General features: G+C 38.1%; 1 protein-coding gene across 32 annotated transcripts in view; it reads right to left on the bottom strand.

Moving 5' to 3' along the window:
• The window catches only part of NRCAM (neuronal cell adhesion molecule), a 299,706-nt gene that overhangs the window by 12,425 nt on the left and 268,670 nt on the right, over nt 1–18,611 (bottom strand). For 10 of the 32 annotated variants that reach the window (XM_074340564.2, XM_074340545.2, XM_074340551.2 and 7 more), the window contains 6 exons: nt 18,238–18,463; nt 17,737–17,852; nt 16,071–16,275; nt 13,569–13,691; nt 12,773–12,958; nt 11,709–11,744 (listed from right to left, as the gene is read on the bottom strand). In XM_074340564.2, the coding sequence (XP_074196665.2) occupies nt 11,709–11,744; nt 12,773–12,958; nt 13,569–13,691; nt 16,071–16,275; nt 17,737–17,852; nt 18,238–18,463 (892 nt within the window). The remainder of the gene's footprint in view (nt 1–11,708; nt 11,745–12,772; nt 12,959–13,568; nt 13,692–16,070; nt 16,276–17,736; nt 17,853–18,237; nt 18,464–18,611) is intronic. The other 22 variants (XM_088797816.1, XM_074340572.2, XM_074340574.2 and 19 more) reach the window with 3 other exon arrangements.

Genomic DNA, 18,611 nt, shown 5'->3' on the forward strand with positions numbered 1-18,611 from the left:
CCCATGAGAATTTGTTTAAATAAACTGGTATGAATCTTTTTTTTTTAAAGGCTTTTATTTTCTCTTTTTTGACCATAATCAAGATAAAAGATTTTCTTCTTTTGATTCATAAGCATGCCTATGCCATACTTTTAATTTGACTAAATTTCTTCTGAATATATTTAACGTTGTTGGGTTAGGTGTATGTGATCTCTGGATGCAGAAATAAGCATGGCTACCTGTATCCCAGGTTCTGATACATGTGCAAAAATAGCACTTCATTGCCTTCCCCTCCCTCCCCACAAAGTATAGGGAAAAAAATGAAATGCTTAAAATCAAGTGTGAAGAGAAATGTGAAAAATATGTGGATATGTGTTTAAGAAATAAAATGAGAAGGGCAATACATTATCTGGAATACAAACCAAATGCCAGCAGCCTTTCCCCAATAGTCCCTTGTGCTTCATTGGTTAGAGGGGTTCTGAGTTGTATCGTAAGTCGATACACTGAAGCCACACATGCACCGTAATCGTGATGATGATGATGATGAAGGTGCAGCCAGTCATAATGAGAGCTTACATACTGAAACTCGTACTGTGTGCTGGGAGCAAAGCCTCATTTAATCTTCACAACAACCCTTTGAGGTGAGCATGAAGAATAAATCCATGCCCAGAGAGGGGAAAGAACTTGCCCAGGAGCTGGATTCTGACCCAATCTGCCTGACGCCCAGGTACATGGTCGTAGTAGCCATTATGCTACAGCTATAATGCACTCCTGAAAACATGTCCAGACATCAGGTCTGTTGAAGGGTTTACATAGAATAAAATATTATAGGGACTTTCCATTCTGAGACAGGTGAAAATATTTTAAAAGTCCATCATTACGTACTCTTTGGCAATATAGTTCTGTCAATTCTCACATGGCCTTTGTGCGCTATTTCTTGAAAACAACCAAGAACCAACTGGTGTAAGTCTACTGAGCATTTGATAGAAGCTCAGTTCTTGTTTTTAGTATGCTTAATGGTTTACAGCTTTGCCATAAATACTGTCTGTGTTTACATTTTTTTCTCAAATTAAATGCAACTGATAAGGGCAAAATGCAATAAGATACTGAAAAACTAGCACTGATGTTGTCTTATAAAGATGGTGACTGTCAAAATTGAACTGTCCACTGGAAGCTTGCAACTACTATGCAAAAAGTGGAAATGTTTCTTTGACAGTTGATAAAGGAACATCCATACTGACTTTGAATTTTTACCTGTATGTCTAAAGAAAAAGGTATCAAATTATTTCACTACCCCATTATTTAAGATTAGGCAGATAGAATATTAACAGGTGAATGTGTGTGCATACACACACACATACAAAACACACACAAGTGCACTAGAGGTTGATATAAAACAAAAATTATGTAAGTGAAAATAACTTCTATTGACTCCCCACCATCTAAGAAGAGATCTAAAGCCCAGAATGACTATAAAAGCTTCAAGTCTTCCCAAGAAACTCTAAAATCATCTTAACTACAGATGTATATACAAACCCAAGTCAAGGCCACCATTGTGCATCACACACACACACATACACAGAGTGAAGCCTGTGGGGCTTTTCTTGTTGAATCTGATTTTCAATGGGTGGGTATTAGTAGGATTGGGTGGAAGAGGGAACGAGGACTTCCAATTTATCTAAAACTTTTATAATAAAATTATATTCATATGCTACTTGAGTAATCCATAAAACAATAAATTAAGCAAGTAGACAAATATAAAAAATATGCAAAAAGTAAATAAGCCAGAAGGGGCAGCCAGTTTGCTCAGTGGTTAGAGCACAGTGCTCATAACACCAAGGTCGCCGGTTCGATTCCCACATGGGACAGTGAGCTGCACCCTCCCACACACAACTAGATTGAAAAAAAACAACTTGATTTGGAGCTGATGGGTCCTGGAAAAGCACACTGTTCCCTAATATTCCCCAATAAAAATTAAAAAAAAATAAGCCAGAAGAATGAAATTTGCTTTGTTTCCTGGAAATTAGTTTTAACAACTGTCTTCTGCTATCGCATTGCTTGTTGTCTCATGGATAGTCTGTGCTTTGGAGTAGTAGGTATCTAGGAAAATGCTCTTGAGTACTTAGAATAATAAAATAAACAAGGAAGAGACAGTGAGATAAATGGCTTATTTGTAGAAAAGCCATTGTATATAAAAATGTCCTGTTTCTTTAAAAATAGTTAGAAATAGAAAGGGGAAAAACTTTCCTTGGCCAAAGTTTGGAGGCAGCTGACAGGGCTCAGAAAAAACAAATCTGCTTTAAATCCTTTGTGATCAGAGAGAACAGACCAGGTAGTTGAGGGAAAGAGGTGAGAAAGCAAGGAGTCTTGTTTGATTTGTTTTTCAGTTTATGCCATAGGAAAAAATTAAGAAATACATCTTAAAGATCCAGACTACCAAGGCAGAGATGGTGTCATGTTAAGAAGATTCATGAGCCAAGCGTAGATAAAAGTTGAGTCTAGGTTACTAAAATTAGCATAACTCTCAGAGAAGTAGTTCATTGATGCAGAAAGTTAAAACATTGGCCAGAGTGGTATGCCTCCATGTCCAGTGCTGACATTCACATCTCACAACCTAGCGTGGAGGAGAGAAGCAAAAGCAGTAGAAGGCTTTCATTCGCACTGGAGTTCATCCAGAAGACCTACAGGATAGAGCAACGAAACTGGGAGAACAAGGGAGTTGGATTAACAACTCCTAGAGGTAATATGTTAACTAAGGTCACTAGGGTTTAATCAATATTTATTCTTTTTAATAGTTAAAGGTAACAGGTGACAATAACTGGTTGTGGCCTTGTCCTATTTCTCCATTGCTGGCACACAAGAATGGCCCACCCATTATGAGTGCTCACCTTGAACTACCTGTCAGCTGCAGCTGGAATTGTAGGTATAGCACCACTGAAGAAAATTTTTCTAAAGGGTTTGCCTTCTGTCCTATAAAAGGACAAAAAACAAACAAACAAACAAACAAAAAAACGCCGTACTTTGATTTTTGTGGGTGGAACCTAATTCTAGCTAGACCTTCAAGATGGGAGTGCACTGGAGCCATTAGGGGTCCATGATAGCTGGAAAGACTGAGCAGTCATTTCTGAGACCACCTGTTCCCCTCAGGTGTGGGCCTCTGTGACCTTGTAGGGGGGGTGTAATGAGAGCCTCTCCTCCAGTGTGGGAAGGCTAAGCCTCTAACCCCAGCTCTCCCACGTTCTAGCTGGGTGAAGGCAGGTACTCCCCCTCTCATTCCGTCATTGACATGATGCATAAGTGGGTAATAACACTGCCCACTTCATAGGATTGTTGTAAGGACTGAATGAGAAAAGCCATGAAAACCATTCGCCTGGTATAGATTAGAGCTGACAGAAGAAGTTAAGAACCATACGACTTCACTCATATGTAGGATGTAAAACTGACAGCAACGGATGAACAAGACAAACAAACAAACAAAACTCATAGACACAGACAACAATTTAGTGGTTACCAGAGGGTAAGAAGGGAGGGGGGATGGTAGATAAGGGTAAAGGGGTCAATATATATGGTGATGGAAGGAGAACTGACTCTGGGTAGTGAACACAGTGCAATACATAGATGATGTTTTATATAAATGTACACATGAAACCTATATAATTTTACTAACCAACCAATGTTACCCCAATAAATTTAATAAAAAAATAAAAATAAATGCTAGTGCCATTATTATTACTAGCATTCTAGCTGTAAATGGACAGATTGTCTACTTGAGCTTTCAGTATTTTGAAATGAAAACCTATCGGTAACAACAAACACGTTGTCACACTGAATTGATAGTCCTCTTTTAAGTTTAATACAGTATTTTCCTAGAACTCTGTACACAGTGGATAGGAAACTAGAAGGAACAGAATAACAGAAAAAATGTTTTTTTCTTTGTATATTATGATTTTAGCACATGAATAGTTTAAAATGTAATTTAATAAGTTATCAACTACTACCTTTGGTTTCTATCTTTTTAAAAACCATTCATAATTGTATATTCTCTAAATTATAAGAAATGGATTTAAAAATCATAATGCTCGGGTAATAAAAGTCACACAAAAATATATTCTGCCTATGGGTTCTACGAGAAATGCAACATTTCCTCAAGAATGCATGAAATGACTGAACATAACTTGCATGTATGTATCACAAAATGGACACATACCACACAACGTTTCTTTAAATTTAAGTAAGCAGGGATTGTTTTCCATCTTGTGAATAAATGTGAATATTCTTGACTCTTACATGAACATTTTTCTTTATTTTAGAAACTTTAATGATTACTTATGTGTTTTGATAATGTTCAAATAACTAAAATATATACAGGCAAATATGGTATGATGATGAAATACATGAAATGAACAATTTCTTGTTGTATACAAATTTCATAACATTTACATCAGTCACCTCACCAAACTGCAGAGTTCTGCTGGGTTAATTGTTCATTTTGACATAAAATATTATGACTTTATCAAAGCATTTCAAAAATTCCATTCTAACTTCGAGGGAAAGTTTATACATGTAAATGATGTCAAAAATTGAATTACCTCACTAATGTAAGTTAAGAATCATATTTAGCTCGGTTTTTGTAATGGTTTTTGGCAATAATGTGATCAGAAGATGATTTGCTCAATTCTGCAATTCATTTGGTATAAAGCGCCAAAGACTATTAACACCCAAACTCCCAACTCAACTGCGCCCCATAGAAGACATTCATAGCCCCCTCCTCTGTCTCCATCTCCAACTAGAGTGCTTGGTGGGGGCTTCACCTCTGACAGGAGCCAGAAGTGGTGCTGTGTGCCTCCCCTGGGCTGGTCTCAGACACATCCTCTGAACTCAAAACCAGAGTCCCCCTCAGCACCGATCCGAACTTTGTATGCTGTTCCTGGTATTAAATCCTTTAACCCAAAGAAGCCCCGAGAACCATTTACAATTTCTTTCCTCCATTCTTCTTTGCCTATGGAAATTTTGCAAAAACAATAAATTGTAATATTTTAAGGGGCTAGAAGTCACTTAATGCTTCAAGAAAGGAAAATTCTTTATAAGCTAAAGACAAAATCTCGGATGTTTAGGTTTATCATTTTAGGTCATGTCAAATAAATCAATTGACTGGATATTCAGACTGCATATTAATTGTATATATTCCCATTGTACTAAATCTTCCTTTTTAATACCAAGGACACTTCTTTATCTGTACCTTGTCTTATAAAACTATTGGGTTTCTTTATTGATGTTTATAAAAAGAACTGTTACACATTAAAATAGTTTAAGTGAATTATGGAAAGAATTGGTTTTAGGACTCACAAGATGAATCTTTTGGTAAACTTAAATGCTTTCAAGTTTGTCCAAGATATAGATTCAACCTTTCCCGAGTACTGGTTTTCCTAAAAGAATAGTTATTTCTAAAAATATTTATTTGTATGATAAAAGCCTAAACAGAAGGTTGGACTACATTTAACGTTTTGTTACAAACATTCCTTGGCCACCCAGCTTACGTTCTGCAGAGAGCACTGGAAGGAGAGGCTCTGGGTTTTCCTAAACTGCTGGAAATTAAAGCTGCCCCATCTCCTGGTAGCAGTGGCCAGCATATAAGTGGAGGGCCTGACTTGGGAGTACATTAAACACTGAAATAGAAGTGTTAATTTTCTGCAATTTCTGACAAAATTCTGTTGTGCAGTATTGGCAAAAGGACTCCTTTTATGTCAGTTTGCTTCTGCTACTGCAAGGTCTAATTTGAACAAACTCTTCTTTTTTCCCACTGTACTGACAAACATTATTACTCATGCTCACGTGTTGTGGGCATAGAACAGTTTCAAGTACCATAAATGAAAATAACATGCAGTGTAACTTATGTCCCTTGTTTTTAATAACAGGACAAAAAGAGATTCTTAGTTATGTAGGTTGATGGTTCACTATTCATTTTTTCAGATAAATCCGATTCATCTAATTGGATCAAGTTATTTTTCAAGATGATCCGTAGTAAATCCTTAAAAATGTTCTTAATCTTTTAAAATTTATCGCCGAAATTAAAAGCCAGTAATGAAGTTGTTTCTTACTGCCAGCTACCCCATATTCAACATAAAGGTTCACATACTCTGGTCCTTTGTACTCCCAACTAACATTGGCACAGGTCTTAGCAGCTGTAGCAGTAAGTTTGCTGATCCTGGGATTTACTGCTTGAAATCCATACACAATAGAAAAGTAAAACAAACAAACAATCAAATTGCAGCACCATGCACACAAATATAAAATGAGTTTCAGTACTCTGAAATTGTGCAAATACAATTAGACTAGAATTTACCGCTGAATGTAGGGTTTGCTCATACTTCACTTTCATAACAGGCAAGCTTTTCATTTATGAAACTACAGCATCAGGAAGTAAATCACTAATCAGAAATGATGATGCACAATGTTAAAAGTTATGAGTTCTATTATATGGGTCGTGAATAACGTGAACTGTAGTCCTTTAGATATAGTCTCAGGAAACATCAGAGTCTTCATTTACTGATCTATGGTGGGGTGAGGGGGCTGCTGAGCAATGCTGGGGGCAGAGGTCACAGGATGTCAGAAACTGCCAGGTGAAACCCAATACTCGGTGGTTGCTTTTCAGTTCTATTTGTCATGTCGATGTGGGGCTTTAAAGAATTTGTGTTGGGGTGAGAAAGATGCTCCTTGGAATAGTGGCTTTGATCTACCTCCCAAACTTCTTTAAGAATCTGCCTCTGGGGAGTTCAGGGACCCCGGGGGAGGAACACCTGCTGTGGAGAGTGGTGGATGGTTAGAGCGTGCTGGAAGAGAAGCTGCAAAAAGAATTGCCAAACACGCTTTTATCAGGAGTTATGAAAAAAGAAATAAAAGGAATAAGAGCTACTTCACTTGACGCATCCCAGAGGGCAAAATGATCTTACCTGCTAAGTGTTCATTGCACATCATGCTCTGAAAAGTCATAGTGTAAAACCTAAATAGCTTCTTAAAATAACTATATTAGGGCAATCATATGATGCTATATATTTGCTACTGAGTAAAGACGACAGCTAATGTCATTAAAAGATGTTATTTGGCTATCTGAGCCTGACAATTGCATCAGTAATAGCCTAAACTAAAAATTACATATTTACAGATATATTAACTTGGGTAGTTAAAAATTGTAAGGTCAATTTATTATTCCAGGGAAAACACCCTAGGACAGTTAAGCCAGAAGGTTTACTCAGACTCTAAAATTAAATTCCAAATTATGTTATATAATTTAGAAGCTAAAGGCCTCTACTAAAACAAATATGATGAAGTAATATTTCTTAGGATCAAAAAGAGAAGTACATTTTAAAAATTAAATAATGTACTTGATCTCTGAGGTATGTGTATATTGTGTGCCCCTCTGTGAAGGGTGGGAAACAGCAGAGACCAAAAGTGGCTCCTGAATGATGTAGAGTCCTTCTATGGACTTAATCATTTATTTCAATTGTCTGAGATTTCCCACCTAAAGGAATAATGAGAGGAATATGAGCAATAAACAGAGACAGTAAATATGAACACGTGTGTAAAATACCGATGGCAAAAAACCTAGATAAAACATTAATTTTCTTTAACAAATTTTGGAATCTTGGAACTGAGGAATTTAGTCTTGGTGTAATTATGGAAGATGTTGGAGGCAGAACCATAGTGAGATACTTCCACCAGAAGCCAATTAGCTTATTCTTAAAGAGACCCAGAGAAGATAACAGAATTTCCTGAGGTTATGCTGTTTGGCCATGGTTACTAGAGAATTCTAACTCTGCACTGATCCACTTTCTCACTGAACAAATCCTCACTGAGCACCTGTGATGTGCAGGCCATGTTTCCTGGCACGCACGTGTGTCATTTCTCAGCTGGGCTTTCTCGGCGGTCTGTCTCTGGTCTCTCTCCCTGCTGTCTTTCTTTGTAGATCACACCACTATAGTTACCACATGTTAGCTTCTAAACTCTGTGTCTGATCTCGTCATTTTCCTGTTTAAAATGTGGCTGGCTCACCTCTGTCTACAGGTAAAGACAAATTCCTTAGCCAGGGATGCATGACCATTAACGATCGTTCACATGGGGTTTCACCTATCTCTCCAGTCACATCTCAGATTCTCTTTTTCCATGCACTCCACCTTTCTGCCAAATGGGACTGCTGGGTATAACCCAACGTCCTGTGGGTTTTCAAACCCCATGCCTTGGCTTATTACCTTACCAAGAATTTACACACTCCTACCCCGGCTCATCTGCCAAAATTCTATTTGTCCTTCAAGGCCCAGTTCAATATTACTTTCTTTGTGAAGTTTTTCCTGATCCTGTTTGGCAAAGTAAATTGTTCACTCCCCTATGCTCATATAATATTTTGTTAAATTAATAGTTTGATATCTATTTTTAGTCTTTTTTGTATGTTGGTCTTACCTGACAGATTTTAAGCATATCCAAGCCAGGGTCTGGCTTACCATCTAGACACTCAGTGTATTAAAAAAGGCTGGTGCATTCTACAGGCCAGGTAGACATGAGCTGTTGAACCGATGGAACCTTCTATCATATACAGTCTTTTTTGTTTTGTTCAGGTCAAATAAAGTTGTGAACGTTAAACTTGATTGTTTTTTACTGGTTCTTTAGCTTTTCCTGATTCTTGACCTTACTGGTGGTACTGGGACCTGATCTGGTTATTTACACAGTGCGAGTCTGACCACAGACAGGATTCACAGCTCCGCAGCGCCCTCCTCTGCTCAGACCACAGGCAACCTCTAATCAGGTCAAGAACCAGGTTCAGTTCCCGACTTGTCATTTAGTTTCTCCCTGTTCCTATACCCACATCACAAAAGTGTTCTGATAACTGATCCCAAGGGCAAGAAAGTAAAAGCTATGGCTAAAGCCATGTCCGTCCATCAGCAATACTGAGACCAAAGCTCAAATCCATTATCTGCGTGTTTTTGGTTCATTTTTATAGATGCCTTCACAGATCTATTTCCTAGAATCCCAGACCCAAAACTATTTAAAAGGACACAGAAATTGAACAAATGCAGCCAAACAACTACAATTTTTACAAAGATACTAAAAACAAACAGGATATGGATCAAAATATATGACTCCTGAAGATCTCAGTATTTTCATACTCAAATTGAGGACAGTGGTAAGGAAAAAGGAAAGTATGGTATAACACAGCTAATTGAATTAGCCTGGCTTCTACTTTGTGGTTTAAATAATTCTTTTGTAATTATAAATTTGTAACTTTGGGTTTCATTAACATCTCCTAAAATCTGTAAGAAAATTTAAAAATGTAAACTCAGATGCATCTCTTTTCCCCTCTTCGATCAGAAGTGAATAAAAATCACTAGAGGCTGATGCTTCTATAGCTAAGGATATCACACGTTTCCTCTCAATGATTCATCTCTTATTTATTCATGTTGTTTTAAATTAAAATATAATACATATTATATAATATAATATATAAATATATAATACAAGTATATATAAAAATATGTATATAATGCTTTATATATACTTGATATATATATATACATATATATACATACATACTTGATATATATATGTATATAAATTTGGAAACATTGTGGAGCACTTTTATTTTTCTCCCCTGTAAACTCCACCTGGAGAAGAAAAATAAAGAAGAGGACAGAACTCATTCTTAGACTGAAAAAACAAATATTTTTAAGGAAGGAAAACCCAGCATAACCCATTGTTCTTGAGCAGCTTAAAGTCTCATCAGTAAAATGTCATCATTTTATGCAAGCAGTGTTTAATTTCTGGTGCATTGTTAAAAGAAACAATATAAAAATAAAGATAGATTGAGCTTTCTTTTAACATTTAAATATTATTTCTCTTATTTGCGATCCATCAAATTTCAATGCTGGGGGCTTCAAGAACTTTCTGAAACTCCATTTTTACTTCTCTCTATAATCAAGTAATTCACAATTCAATTTAGTAACATTAAATGATAAAACCTAAACAATTTTAATAAAGACTTTAATTAATTTAAATTAGCAGGTGATGTTTTTCCCCCAGTGCACTGCACGTCCTCTTCTAACATGACAAGTCAATGGCAAACTCAGACTCGTTCCCGGGAAGTGTTGTGGTCACACCATTTCCCTGCTACTGACTGCAGAGTGGCAGTGACACAGGGAAAGAGGCCAGGTTTTCTCTAGAATGCTTCCATGAAAGGTTACAAGGGGAACACGGCAATAAACTATTGTAAAACAACCAAGGATTTTAACTGATATCGAATTACCCTAAGAAACAAACATATATATATAAAGATAGGTTTACATCTTTCTACAATATTGTGGAAACTTTGAATTTTTAGAACTTTGTTCTTTCAAGTCTAATAACACAAACATAACATATTAAGATGGTTTAAAATGGCTACAGTTCTTATTCAATTACTCCAAAATCTACCTGATCTACATTTTATAGTTTACAAAGACTCTGAATATAAGCAGATTCCTAAGAAAATAGAACACATATATATCATATAGATATGATATATAGATAAGATATCTTTATCATATAGATATGATAGATATATCATATATCAAATAGTATATATGTGATATATATAGTGCCAAAAAATGTATGCACATTTTAAGAAAGGAAGAAACTGTATTAAAAATGGAATAATATATACCAACAAAAGATGAATACAAGTCATGTGTATACATTTTCTTGACCCCCCCCATATATATATGTATATATATATATCAGGCCTAAGCTCAGCAGATTTGAATAACTTAGGGCAAAGCACTTTTTTCTCTTGGTCTTTTTCTTTATTCCTATTTGTACTCATTTAGCCTGTCAAAGCCCAAGAAAAACCCTTGGCCAGGGGTACTGTACATGAATACAGTATCCTGTGGCAGGGACTCTGCTGTTCTCTAAAAAGCTAACAGATCAACCAAGAGCCAAGGGTCAAAGATTGGGTGATCTTTGGGATTGCCTCAGGTGGAAGACATATTACACCTTATCCAAGTATCATTTTCTCAGCAAATCTTCTCACTCAGAGAGCTGTGAGAAACAAAGGAGAACAAAAGGAACCCACTGTGATAGCTACTACCCAGGAGGAGGAGACTGGCAGTTTGGCGAAGACAGGATGAGTAGACACAACTGACGAGAGCGTGCAGGCGGACTGGAAGCCTTGCTCATGGGGGATCCTGCTGGGGAGATTTTAGTCCCGGGCCAGTTAGAGGGCAGTGCAAATCTGCAATTTCCAGTGGACAGTGTTGTGTGATGTCAGCAAAGTGTACACTGTGTCTATTGAGGAGTACAGCTAAACCAGCAGAACGGAAAGCTCAGCGGATCTGATTTGTAGGCTGTTTTCATCACAGGACTAATATTTCTGAACCTTTAATATGTGGTATGGCCGTAGAGAGGATCTGTGACAAATCCACAGTCTGGTCCTGTCTGATCCAGCCACAGTCATATAATTAAAAGCTAAGATCAGGATTTGTTCCATGGATAAGTCTTGAGAAAAAGTCTTATAAGAATTCAATGTGTGGCTTTCTATTTGTAAAACCAGACTAGATATTAATTTTAAAGCCAAGATTTTTCAAGATCTTCTTTATTTTGGTGTTTCAAAGCTCATTTTATTTTGTGTTTTAACCCATGCTGCACTTCCCCACGTTAACATTGCAAATTTCACACAGGTATCAAGTCATGCAGATGAATTAGGTTACCTTTGCCTGCACCTACATCAGGTGGAAGAATACCAGCTTTAATGAAGGGAAACAGAAATAGGACACTATATAGTTAGATGTAACACACCCATGAGCATGTAAAGCTACATAAAAACACTTATTAAAATGCTAAAGCATGCAAGAAGAATGACGTATACCATATCAGGTACAGGGGACAAAGATATGTTAGTGTCCCCAAACTTACCCAGTAATCAAATCTGCACATTACTTAAGGTACTTTATTCACACTTGCCTATTATGTACAAAGGCTGAGGATATTTCAAACCAATTTTGGGGTAGAAATGTCAATTTCTTATGCTATGGAAAATAACCAAATATCCTTAAGCAATGCTACAGTTTAGAGACATGCAAAAGCAAAATCTTTTACAATACTTTTGATCATTTCACTGAATCTAAAGCTTTTCAAAATAATTTTTAAAAGTATGAAAAGAAGTGTTAATTTTTTTCTACATACTTTAATGGGGCTATTTTGCTATCTCTGTACCAGATGGCATACCAAATTATGAAATCCCATGCCCAAACACAAAATAAGTGCATGATTTAATAACTGTTTTAATTTTGTTGCTAGAAAACCTAAATCAGTATGTGGACTAGCAAATTATTTTCTGGTGAATCAAGACTAGAGCTAGATTTAGATATATTTATTTGTATATATGTATGTGTGTGCATCTATATGTGTATTACATGTATACGAATATGTATGTGTATATGTGTGTGTATGTATATATGTAAAGTTGTAGACAGGAAAAAAACATTGTCTTGAAATTCGAATTTAAGTGTGGTAAAATATAATTTTCCACTCTCACATCAGTGTTTTAATTTAAGTTTAAAAATTTTTATGGACTTGGAAAACAAATATCAACCTTATTCTAAAATGAATGAAATAACTGATTTTATATCTATCAGAATGAGGAATGACAAATAAGTGTTTGTATTAATTGGGGAAGATGGATACTCTATGGTAAGAAGGACAGAGAAAGCATAAATTTAAGTTAAAGATGTTTGTTTCATAAGACTTATAGTTTTGTGGATTTTATACATACCCATCTTACCTTCATCCACAGTTGTCACTGCTTCTTCTGTTATTTGACTTCCTGATCCTGCTGAAGTTTGTGCATAGAAATAAAACTTATACCGAGTGCTGAAATTTAAATTTTTTAAAGTCCATCGTGTCTTGTTGGCAGGAATTTTCAAATCTATCAGAGGGCCTAATTCATGGGTGCTGTTAACTGTCAAGAAGAAACAACAAACAAGTGCATTCCCCATTAATTGCTATAGGATATTATTATAAATAAATGGTGTCCACCCAAATTACCAGATTTGGATTACATTGACTTTTGTAACCCTACTCACTTTTTGCCTGACATAACTGATAACCTCTTATAGCTCCTATACTATGGCATACCAAGGGGAAGTATATTCTCCATTGGCTTCTAAGCTAGAGGAATTTTATAGTTGAATCACAACAGCATTTCTTATCTCTGTGCTTTCGCAGGTGGAATCATGTATTGTTAAATAACCCAACCTCATCTTCGGAGGCCTTGTGCCAAAGGAACCCCTCTCACTATTTTCTAGTTATAGAAAACATCTACCTAATCCAACGATAGCACCCACCTACACCCCATACTCCTATACAGATTATTATACAGAATACTTAATTTTCAATAGCATATGTCATTTTTCTTTAAAAAGTATGATTTGAAGTTCCTTTAGGAATAACACTTGAACATATACGTATATATTCTACAGCTATGAAGAAATAACCAGTTTGTATTTTAAGACAACATTTTTTTTCCTTTTAAAGTGATATTTTCCCTTTCTTTTCTCCCAATAACTTACTTGGCTGGTATTTTAAGGTGTACTCAGTCAAAATGCCATTCGGGTGTCTCGGTGGGTCCCATTCCAAAGTAAGGGAGTCTAGTGTTGGATTGACAATCTTTAAAGCAGATGGGGCACTGGGGACTTATAATGAGAACACAGAGTCAATAAAAAGGGTTTTGAATGTTTCAAAATATATTAAAATAACACATTTCACCATGTTCACATAATTCTTCAAGATTTTTGTTTTTAGTAACACATTCTTGTTCCTAACTCAGCTGAAAATACATGAATAGAAACCTGTCACAGGTATCCGTTTAGCTATTCTCTTCCTCTTTCTCACCATTTCCATTTAGATTTATTAAAAGTATCCTCTCAAAATACATAAAGACTTTGCTTTGGACCCAAAGCAATGTTTTAAAAAGAGACTACTTAATTTGTTTCATGAATGATGTCTTAATAAAAGCAAACTAGTGACTAAGGGAAATTATTCTCACCAGACCTTGGGGTAGAAACAGCTGTGTTCTGGGCTATTAAGGGCTGTTTTCTGCATCAAACCAGGTTGTCTCCAAACAGTCAAATCACCCTCCCTGCTGGGCTCTGGGCATGAGCCAGCCTCCCAGGTGCACAGCAGTTCTCTTCGGAGAGCTGACAGACGCCCGGAACCTTGTGGTGACTGACAAAAGCCCTGGTGTTGGCAAAGCCCTGTCTCTGGAAAGGCCTGCAGGGCGTCAGGTTCTCTATGGCAGAGGCTGGCAAATGACCAGAGGGAGGAGACACGCCTGGGCTGCTTTGATGCACGCCTTCAAGAGGATGGATGGTGTCAGCTCTCCCTCATGATCCTTACCTCCTCTAGTCACCTACCGTATTCCCAAGACCCATTCATGGCACCCCTGTCCCTTCTGTCACTCTAGCCAGAAACCAGGGAGTTGACTTACATTTCTCCCTCTGCCTCAGTTCCACCATCTCTGGGGACACGAAGTCCTGTCAGTCCACCTTATTCGTCTCAACTGTGCCTAGTTCCTTCTCTTCCCTCTGCTACCCCTCCCCCCCAGCCTTTAGGCCCTCAGTGGCCTTCGCCTGGGCCTAGAACAGTCCCGGCACATAGTTCCAAGCTTCCCCAAACCCATAAGAGGTTCCTAACTTTTGGAGACCACAGACCCCTTTGAGAATCTATGGCAGCCATAAACTTTTCCAAGAAAAACACATACATTTTGCATACAAGAACAGGGGTTTCATGGAGCTCCTTGAACCCCTTCTCTGACCCCCTGTGAGACCACAGTCTCAAGGCTAAGAGCCTCTGGCTTACAGGTTAACATCCAGAGCATTTAAGACCATCCATGAGGTGGGTTCTCCCCAGCTGACCTTCTTCTTTTTTCTCACTATTCTCAGCTACGCTACTTGTAGTTTCCTGAAAGAGCTATGCTGTTTCATACCTTTGTGTCTTTGAACATGCCCCTTCCTCTCTTGTTTTTCCTTTAATTCCCTGCTCATCTCTTCTATGACATTTTCCCCTGACCCATCTCAAGGACAGTGTGGGGTCTCACTAGGGAAAGCCTTGAGTGGAAAGGTCCCTTAACCGCTAAGGAGCAATGAGACTGAGGAACAGAATTGTAATGAGATGGGAGACGGGAGCTGGGACACAGGATGACTCTCAGAGGCCATGGGGCAGCCGCCACCATAATGAGCCCTTCAACCAGGAGACAGGACAGGGTTTGTCTGTGAACTGCTTTCATCGAAAGACCAAATGAAACCATAGAAGTGTTCCGGCTCATTTTCAATCCTGGCTTGAGGCAAGATTCAAAACAGGTAAGGACCATTTCTGGTGCCTCTGCAAATCCCTATCTTTCTTCCTGTCGACCCCTCTCTCCCTCATCCCTAGGCTGCCATGTGCCCACACTCCTCCTGCCCCCACTTTCACATCAGTGCATAGTTGGGCCTCCCTACCTCTTCCCAGGCAGTGGCCCATACTTGCAATGACTTTCTAGTTCTCTTCCTAACCCATTTGTCAAGGCTTCCAACCATCTAACTCAATTCATCTTTAGTATAAATTATGAAGGTGGTGTGCACTGAGAAAGAAGGAAACCACGACTTATAGAGTGATTTTCTCTTCCAGATGTTTTTCTTACAGTTTCACATTTAGTTCTCACATTTTTCAGAGGTGGTAATTGAGACTTATATATTGAGACTTCAGAAGTTATATAACTTGTTTCAGGTCAGGAAGTTAATGACTCAAATAAACATCAAATTAGCAAGGTTTCTGACAGGGTTAATACGTGTGAAGAAAAACTTTGAGTCGAGAGAGGGGACTTTTGGGCAGCATTTTGTGATTCGAAGCTTTCCACACTCCCTCGGGCCACATATGAGCTGACACCTGGCTAGCTTTGTGGGTGCTGTGTCCCTCTCTGGGGAAATCACATTTGGCTACCAGAATATACTTGATTTGGGGGCTCGGCTGTCATGCAAAGCCTCTCAGCATGTGCCATGTGCTGTTAGGATCTCAGGGACACGTCCACCCCGTACCTCCTTCTGGAGTGTTAAAGTCTTTGTCGGGGCTGGCGGGGCCCTCCCCTTTCCCATTGACCACGCGGACGTTCAGCATGTAGTGGCTGAAGGGCTCCAGCCCGGGCAACATGCCGTGGGTCTTGCTGCCCTGGAAAATGAGGATCTTTTTCTCCATATGGCGTCTGTTTCTTTTTGATGAACTCTGTGCCTTCCAATAATAAATCTGAAGCAGCAAGAACAAAAGTCAGGGATGTATAAGGAAGCAAACAAGATCAAAGTTTTATGTTTCTTTCCCCTTCAGAAAATTCTCTGGGTGCGTTTTAGAAGATTACTGGCAAAACTGATTGATATTGATTCTGAGGCAAGAAACTATTTAGGGGGTGGCCGGTCAGCTCAGTTAGAGCGTGGTGCTGATAACACCAAGGTTGCCGGTTCGATCCCCGCATGGGCCACTGTGAGCTGTGCCCGCCTTAAAAAAAGAAGTATATAGAAGTCCACAGGAAAATTAATTTAAGAATAATGAGGGACATTAAATTATGAGGAAGATTAAATTAAGAATAGGTGATGAAGCTGGACTATACTATTTTGTTGGAAGAGCATAATTGAAATAAATGCAACAGCATGACACCCATACAGTTCTCTCTAAAAGACAATAGAAAGATTTAAGTGTCTTATATAAAATATTCTAAAAATAAAAATTACTGGCCAATATTTACATACTTTTTCAGAGTTAATACAACTTCGTGAACAATATATCATTTTGTTTAATCCTAAAAACCACAGTGAAGTTTTTATTATTATTATTCCTGTCGTATAGACAAGCCTCTGGGTTACCACGTGACTTGCCCAAAGCCACGGGGCAATCAAGGGCCTCAATGGACCCTCTACTCCAATTTCTCATTAAGTCACACTGCATCACTTAATTAAAAGTTAGTTTTTTTGCATTAAATTGTAGTGTTGATTACAAAGTGTTGATTAACTTTGGTTAAAAATCCAGAATAGTTGTTTATTAAGTCCTCTTAAATTCTTCTTAGGAGTTTAAAGGCATTTTCAAAAGGAGTCAACATGTGTACAGAATCTGGCAGTGATAGAGGAAAAAACAAAATTGAACATGATGCAGTGCAAGAAGTGACCTCTAGGGGTCAGAGTTAACAAATCAAAGCAGTGACTTTCTCTGGGTTTAAAAACAGTTCTTTCACCCACCGCCTATCAATCAAAAATCTCCATAAACCGGTCTTTCTGTGCTTCCCAAGAACAAAGACAATTGACGTTCAGAAGAATGACCCAGTCGGGACTATATGATCTTAAAGTATAATCTGAATTATTAAAAAGTTTACTTTTTTTTTCAGGATAATTTGTGTATTCAACACGTGTGGTTAGTATTGCTTTAAAGGTGTATTTTGTTATATCCTAGTTCTTTAAATATTAGTTTTCTCCATTTTGTTAATTGTTTATTTGGCAAAATGTTAGATTATCTGTGGGAAAATGGAGAAAACATTTTTTTTCTCACTTTGGATGCAGTGAGATTTCGATTCAGCTCTAGCTGGGGTTGTTTAGATGTGGCCTGCACAAGGCGATAAACAAGATGAACTCTCAAGGTCTACTCCGACCAAGAGAAGTGCATCTGGCATTCACTGACAGCCCGTTCTTAAGGGAAGAACAGGAAAGGTGCCGCTTCACTTGCCCGATAGCCTTGCAGGTGTCCTCGGATGCTTTTCAGAGGTACCGGGTCCCAGTGCACCTCAGCTAAGGTACCGTTCAGCACGTTCACATGCACGTTCCTGGGAGCCACCATTGGGACTAGGGAGAGATGGAGAAAGCGGGGCAGAAGTGTCCATGTTATTTTGAATTTCATGCAAAAGAATGTCACTGTCCAATAATTTTGGCTCATTTGAACATGCCTCAGCCCTACTCTATGAATGATCCAAGACTGAGAATAGATTTTTGGTATTTGTTCTTTTGACTTTGTAAGAATAACATATCTTTTTAAAAGTAGCAAAGCAACCTATAACATTCTGAACCTATTTTCTACATAACAGGCTGTTTAAATTCAGGAATGTTGAACAAAATAATTGCTACCTCTCTTCCTCCCAATCTAAGTACCTCTGGAAATGGACTTGGCTTACACCTTGGTGCATCTATTTTGCTGGGAAAAGGTATAAATGAAACCGCCTCAGCCACTTACGGTCTTCTCCAGAATGCCCCATGACTGCAGCTGGCTCGGGAGCAAACCCCACGTCGTTCAGGGCCTGAACTTTTATCAGGTATGGAACAAAGGTTGGCGTGCCGGACACAATGTATTTGGATACGTTTGCCACGACCACAGATGTCCATTCATCATCACCATCTTTCTGGCGCCAACTCACTTTGTACTGAAGGCCTGGCCCATTAGACTCGAAACCATTCAAAGGCTACAAGAAAAGCCAAACAAATGGAGCTTATAAAACAGATTGATTGCACAATCCTTTACTGGAACAGCAAAACCAATTCCCAGACTTAAAGTGAGCACTGAAACACTAAAATACAAGCTTTTAACATAGTCTCCAGGGACCTTTATCT

Source organism: Rhinolophus sinicus, chromosome 4 (assembly GCF_057876585.1).
Source record: "Rhinolophus sinicus isolate RSI-liver-muscle chromosome 4, RSI-T2T, whole genome shotgun sequence".
NCBI classification, from domain to species: Eukaryota; Metazoa; Chordata; class Mammalia; order Chiroptera; family Rhinolophidae; genus Rhinolophus; species Rhinolophus sinicus.